This window comes from Cannabis sativa, chromosome 7 (genome assembly GCF_029168945.1).
Source record: "Cannabis sativa cultivar Pink pepper isolate KNU-18-1 chromosome 7, ASM2916894v1, whole genome shotgun sequence".
In the NCBI taxonomy this organism is placed as follows: domain Eukaryota; kingdom Viridiplantae; phylum Streptophyta; class Magnoliopsida; order Rosales; family Cannabaceae; genus Cannabis; species Cannabis sativa.
Genome location: NC_083607.1, coordinates 10,863,433 through 10,871,067, shown reverse-complemented (window position 1 = coordinate 10,871,067; position 7,635 = coordinate 10,863,433). Strand labels below are relative to the sequence as shown.

General features: G+C 33.6%; 1 protein-coding gene across 1 annotated transcript; it reads right to left on the bottom strand.

Annotated features, from left to right (window-relative positions):
- Positions 1–4,143: 4,143 nt before the first annotated feature.
- On the bottom strand, positions 4,144–6,177 carry LOC133039614 (uncharacterized). Its single transcript, XM_061118515.1, has 4 exons — positions 5,239–6,177; positions 4,986–5,153; positions 4,527–4,856; positions 4,144–4,446 (listed from the first exon to the last, which is right to left on the bottom strand). Exons 1-4 carry the CDS (start codon positions 6,175–6,177, stop codon positions 4,144–4,146), a joined length of 1,740 nt encoding a protein of 579 aa, XP_060974498.1.
- Positions 6,178–7,635: the final 1,458 nt, after the last annotated feature.

The window sequence follows — 7,635 nt, the reverse complement described above, 5'->3', positions numbered from 1 at the left end:
ATTATTATAACACATAATTAAATGCAGTTTGATTATATTAATATAATTTTACACATTAAAACTAAGTTCATAGTACAAAAGATCAAATATGTCTAATTGCAAATTACAGAATTAATAAACCAAAAACAGGCCTCACCGCTCAGTTTTCTGGACAGAGAAGCTCTATCCTCTTCATTGTGAATTTGTCATCATCAGAACTTGCGTCACTAGAGACAAACTTCTCTTTCTTTGTAAAGCCGCATTCCCAGGAAGAGGAACTTGGCTTAGAGGAGCCACGTTCAAAACTAGAGAAGAATGTAGAGTCACAAGATACTCAAGTTCTAGGTTCTTCCCTTGTGCGACTATGGGTTTCTTGTTAACCAAAGACTTGAAAATTCTTGTGACCTGAAATTATATATACCATAAACTTCAAAATAAAGAACAATGTTTGGTTTATTAGAAAAATTAAATAAAATAAATTAAGTGGCTAAACCTAAACAAAAAGTGATTTAGAAAGAAAAGTGTAAATTAGGATTATATACTTTATTTAAGATATACCATTAAAGAGAAGGTGATGTGTGATTTTATATTTTTTTTAACTAATTATTATTAATAATATTTTAAAATATTTTGAATTGTATATGAATATTTTTTAAATTAATTAATCAATTAATATTTATAAAGTTAATAAAAATATTAAAAATAAAAGAATTAAGGAAGAAATATGTAGAAGTATTTCAAAAGATTATAAAGTAACATGTCACCGATCTTTAGATAGATATAAATAGATATATAAATTTTTGTGATAGGTATCAAATTTGTATTTTAAGTAGCTCATTTACTTTATAGAAACTACCCATAATAATAATAGACTTGAAAAATGAATTTGTTGTTCCTTTATTTATGTTAAAAGATAATAAAAGTTAGAGTAGAATTATAATTTCTATTAAAATGGGATTATTTCAAAAAACATAAAAAGAACAAAAAAAATTACAAAAATACGGTTTCACGGAATTTTAAATATTTTTACGATTTTTTCGGTTTTATTTACGAAAAATACGGTCTTTTTATGTTATAATCTTGTTAATTTGTTGTTGATTTTTTGTTATCTGTATGTTATTTTTTGTTGTGATTTTGATGTTATTTTCATGTTACTTTTATGTAGTTTTCGTGTTATTTTTCGAAAAACCGTAAAAATGTAAAAATATATTCTTTAAACGTAAAAATGTAAATATTTTACAAAAATTAGTGCCTTATGTAATTATTCCATAATTAAATGAACATAGTTCTATTCTCCTTTCAATCAAAATCAGTACAATTATGCAAATAAAATATTTATTATGCTAAGCAAGTAAGCATTTACTCATAATATATTTTTATTGTTATTGTTTTGTTTTCATTTCGGAAATTTTTTTTCAACTTTCTAGGTCAGTGTGTTCAGGGTTTGTTTGTTTGTTTTTTTTTTCTAGGAAATATTAGAATTAAAATATAACGTCGTATATATCGTTTTAAATTAGTTGTTGAATATCTAAAATTTATATTGGATTTTTTTTTTAAAAAAAAATTAATAAATAAAATTGGAATTTAATTGAGTATAATAGAAAAATTTAGTGTTTGAAATTATATAATATTCAAGCTATAGTATACAAACAGCTAGACATTAATAATTATAATAAGATCTTTATTAATTGTTTTAAAAAAAAAAGATATTAAAATAAAGTACAGCTAAATTAAAAACAAAAAAAAAAATATTAATTACTTTATAGAGTAATTAAGAAAAATAAATAATACGAATGTAATTTTTATAATAGAATTAGGATTAAATAATACTGTAATTATATAGAGTAATTATCCTAAAAAAAGATATTGTAATTGTCATAGAAATAGGATTTGTACGTCTCGGGAAATACGAATAGAAATAGGATTGATTTGTTCTATAAATATATATAAATACTGAGTAGAGCAAAATAATAACTTACGCAAACACGTATATGTAAGTATAAGAGAGTATTATTATATAAATAAAACCTCTCTTGATAGGTAGCTTATTATTAATTAGAGTAATAATGGCAGCAATGGATGATATTGATATTAATGTAATACCTCAGGAGATTTCATTTGATCGGAGCAGTTCGAATGATGATATTGATTGGGGTGAATTAGATAAATTGTTGGAGGCCAATAATAATAATAAGATGATGAATGAAAGTATTATTAGTACTGAGACGATCATAATGAATGATGATCAAAGAAGCAGAAGAAAATTAGAAATCTATCGACCCTCCCCACTTTTGTTGAACAGGATGAGTACTACAACAACCTCAAGTAGTACTCTCACCAAGACTCAAGAAAATATTTTCTATACATCTGATATAGTACCTGCAATTAATGTCTACCCTTATTGGGGTCAAACTAACAATCAAGAACCTCAAATGGAAACAATCAATGCTTTTTCCATTCCCATTCCGGCTACTGAAACTCGCACTCGAAAAGCACCTTCAAAAAATGGTCGTTGGACAATAATAGAGCACATGTAAGTAAAGTAATACATTATTATTTACTCTTAACTTCTTTTTTTATTATTTATTATAGAGAATACTTACATGTGAATTGTTTTTATTATCAGGCTTTTCTTGAAAGGGTTGAATAAGTTTGGTTATGGCCAATGGACAAAAATATGTGCACTACTTGGTGGTACAAGAACTCCCGCCCAAGTGTCTAGCCATGCTCAAAACTATTATAATAAAATGATGAAGAAAGAAGATGAAGCTGGTGCAGTGACAAAGAATAAGAAGATGTTGAATAAGAGTATTAATGATATTGTTCTAAACGATGATGGCACAATATCAGCTCCCAATTATCTCTTACGCACTCTCTCCAAATATCAACATATTTATTACCAATCCTAGCTAGCTACTATAAACTACGACTTCATTTTGTATCCCTTATAATTCAAACTATTTTGTATCCCTTATAATTCAAACTAAATATAATAAACTAACTTAAATATATAATGTAAACAAATCAACAATTTCTAATAATAAAAATTTAGAGCATTCATTTTCATATATGTATTTCAAACTATGAATCTTAATTTATTTTATAATTTGTAGGTTTAGGAACCCTAATGTAATCTATTATGATAAAATTAATTCAATTAACTAACAAGTTATATTTATTCAGTAATAATTAATCAAGCACTAGTAAGACAATTTGAATCTCTCTAAGAAAAACTCATAGAATTAGTAGTTACTCTCAATCCCACACTTTTCCTATATCATTCAATTCTAAGTCTGATTTTAGATTACCTCTCTCAAGTGTAAAACCTAAAATTTTAATACTAATTAATGGTGATCAAGCATTAATAATTATATAACACAAAAATTACATAAACAAATAGCAAGAACAAACATGAGAATAATCTAAAAACTTTGATTCATAATCTAAAATAGTTCCGTTCACATTCTAGAAAAGTATGTTTACTTCATAATAATAAATATAATAACAACAATAATCATGTTCATAATTAAACAACTAAACAGAAGAATAGAGAAGAAGAAGAAGCAAATAACTCTAATGATGATTGGTGATGATTACTTGAAATCTCTTCCCTCTTGCTCTTCAATATGTTTTCTAATCTGTAAAAGTATTTTTCTCTCTCACTCGTCGTCAGTGTTTAAGCTAAAGAACGAGAGAAAAAGAATATTCTGTACATTGCATTTCAAGAAAGAGATTACAGAGGATTATATACAGAGTTACAGAAAGAAAGTAGTTACAACAAACATTGACTCAAACCACTTTCTAATAGAAAACTACTAACTCAAAAGAAAGACACATGTTTAATAAGACTAAGTCAGCTCAGCAGACTCAGTATCCTTGACAGGCCCCCTCAAACTTAGTGTGGTGGAACACACAACACTAAGTTTGTCTCGTAAGAAAGGAAATTGCGAGTTGGAGATGGGCTTGGTTAGAGGGTCAGCTAGTTGATGGTTGGCAGGGACATGTTGAACACATATCTCTTTTTGAAGCACTTTGTCCATGACAAAATAGAGATCAATCTCTATATGTTTGGTGCGTGCGTGAAGCACAGGGTTGGCAGGCAGCATGATGGTGCTAAGGTTGTCGCACCATATCAGAGGAGGAGAGGCCATAGGCAGTTGTAGTTCAGTGAGCATTGAGCCAACTTATTTCAGTCACCACAGAAGCAAGGCTTCGAAATTCAGCTTCTGTGGATGATCGAGAGATAGTGTTCTGTTTCTTGGACTGCCAACTAATCAGATTTTCACCCCAGAAAATGCAGTAGCCAGTAGTCGAGCGTCGATCATCGGGATCAGCGGCCCAGTCAGCATCACAGTATGCTTCAAGACGCAAGTGTGGAGATCTTTTGATATGAAGACCGTAGTCTGTTGTGCCAGCAAGATAACAGATAATTCTTTTGACAGCAACAACGTGTGACTGAAAAGGATTCTGCATAAATTGGCAGACCTTGTTGACACTAAAAGCAATGTCGGGTCTATAGTTATCGTTGCATATTGAAGAGCACCAACCAATGACCTATATGCAGAAGGATCTTCAACAGGGTCGCTGCCATAATTGGACAATCTCAACCCACTATTCATTGGGGTACTTTGTGGTTTGGCACCTTGGAGTTCAGCTTTACATATCAGATCCTGAATATATTTTTGTTGAGATAAGACGACACCTTCAGTAGTGGGAAGCACTTGTATTCCCAAGAAAAAGGAGATGAGACCAAGGTCTTTAAGTGTAAAGTTGGAACTGAGTGCTACAATTAGGGAAGACACTTGAGGACTATCAGAACCAGTAATCAAGATATCATCCACGTATACAAGAATATAAAGCCAGCTTGAATTGGTGATCTTAGTAAATAAAGAATGATCTTATTTTACTGATTGAAACCCCAGGGTGAGTAGAGCAGATGACAACTTTTCAAACCAAGCCCGTGGTGCTTGCTTCAACCCATATAGAGCCTTGTTAAGTTTGCATACCTTGTTTGGATGTTTTGGATCAATGCATCCAGGGGGTTGAACCATGTAAATCTCCTCATGTAGGTCTCCATTTAAAAAGGCATTGTTAACATCCAACTGCCTTATTGGCCAACCTTTTGTCACTGCAAGAGTTACGTAACTCGAATAGTTGTAGGCTTCACAACAGAGCTAAAGGTTTCATTGAAATCAAACCGAAGTTGCTGATGAAAACCCTTGGCTACAGGTCTGGCTTTGTATTGGCTTACACTACAACTTGAATAGCCTGCAGCCACTTCTTGCCATCTTTGCGATTCACTGCTTCTTGATAGGATTTGGGCACTGTGTTGTCAACTTCATCTGTGACAGACAGAGCATATGCTGAAAAATTAGCATAGCCAAACTTCTCAGGTGCCCTGATTTCTCTCCTAGTTCTATCCTTGGCAAGTTGGTAGTCATCTAGGTTGCTTGTTGTCTCAGTTTCTTTTCTCTGATCTGTGGAAGCTTGATTCAGAGACTCAGTTCTTTGTTCAAGTTCCACTTGAACACTCCTAGGAACAACATCTGAGCTCATGGGGATTTCTCTGGTGGTTTTCAATGGCATTTCATCTTCTCTAAAGATGACATCTCTGCTTATTATGCATTTCTTGTACCCTTCCTCCAAACACCAGAGTTTGTAGCCCTTGATTCCATCAAGGTAGCCAAGAAATAAGCATTTAAGTGCTCTTGGTTGCAGCTTGTCTTGCCTGATGTGAGCATAGGCAGTGCAACCAAAGACTTTGAGATGTTCATAGCTAGGTGCTTTGCCAGTCCAGAATTCTTGAGGAGTTTTGAAATTTAATGCTGTAGAGGGACATCTATTTATCAAATAGTAAGCAGTTTTTACAGCTTCACCCCAAAAATGCTTGGCCAAACCAGCTCCTATGAGCATGCACCTTACCCTTTCCAACAGGGTTCTGTTCATTCTCTCAGCAAGGCCATTTTGCTGAGGGTTCTTGACCACTGTGTGATGCCTGACAATGCCTTCTTTCCTACAATAACTTGCAAACATATCAGAGCAGCATTCTAACCCATTATCAGTTCTGAGTTTCTTTATCTTCCTACTAGTTTGATTTTCAATCAATATCTTCCAGTCAACAAAGGTCTCAAAAGCCAGATCTTTGCTTTTCAATAAGAAAACCCACACCTTCCTAGAGTAGTCATCAATGATGCTCATGAAATAGCTTGCTCCTCCCAAAGTTTTGGTTCTTGATGCACCCCATAGATCTGAGTGAATGTAGTCAAGTTCGCTCTTGGTGTATGTTGACCTGTGATGAATTTAACCTTGTAGCTTTTGCCAAATATACATTCTTCACAAAATGGCAGTTTTGTGTTCAGTTTTCCCTTGAGTAACCCTTGTTTGTCAAGCTCTGAGATTCCCCTCTCACTTACATGGCCCAATCTGAGATGCCACAGTTTTGTGTCATCATTCTGTTCTGCAACAGCAGGTGCTGCACTTCCAATGACAGTTCTCCCAATAAGAGAGTATAGGCCATGCTTCAATTCACCTTTCATCACTGTCATTGATCCCTTGGATATCTTCAATATCCCATCTTCAACCTTGATTGTGCATCCAAGTTTGTCAAGCATTCCAATAGATATCAAGTTTCTTTTGAGGTCAGGGACATACCTCACTTCTTGCAGAGTCCTAGAGATGCCATCAAACATCTTTATCATGACAGAACCAGAGCCAAGGACATTACAGGCCTTGTTGTTGCCTAGCAACACAGTCCCTCCTGAGATTTCCTTGAGTTCTTGGAACATCTCCTTCTTAGGACACATATGGAAGGAACATCCTGAATCCAGGTTCCACTCATCATTGATTCCTTCCTTTGACACTACCAAAGCCCCTGCAGATTCATAGCCATCAGAAACAACATCAGCTTCTCCCCTATTCTTGCTTTTCTCTCTGTCAGTTTTGGCTTTCAGTGCCCTACATTCATCTCTAAAGTGCCCTTCCTTGTTACAATAGCAACACTTCTTTCCAGTCTTGAATTTTGACTTGGAATTTGGCCTGAATCCACCTCTGTTCTTGTAGTATTTTGACTCTCTTCTTTCTGGTCTTCCTTTGGAGAACAACCCTTCACCATTTGATTCAATTCTGTCCTCTGATTTCTTTTGAATCTCTTTAGAATTCAGAGCAGACTTTACTTCTGACATGGTTAGTGTATCTTTTCCATACAATATAGTGTCAACAAAATGCTCAAAAGATTTAGGTAGAGAGCTTAAAAGAATGATACCTCGATCTTCTTCATCGATCTTGACACCAATGTTGTTCAATTCGAGTATGATCTTGTTGAATTCGTCAAGGTGTTTTCTTAGCTCCTTTGATTCATCCATCTTGATAGTGTAGAGTTTCTTCTTCAGGTACAGTTTATTGGCTAAAGATTTCTTCAAGTAGATCTTTGCCAATTTATCCTAGAGACAATTGGCTGTTTCTTCATCAGACACTTCTCGAAGAACCTCATCTCCCAAAGAAAGCAATATGGCACTATGAGCCTTGATCTGTATCTCTTTCACTTTCTTTTTATCTTCGATTTAAGCAATTGCAGAAGTGTTAATGGCCTCTGAGATGCCTTGATGCACCAGCAAAGCTTTCATTTTGATTCTCCAAAGCCCGAAGTCATTTTCTCCA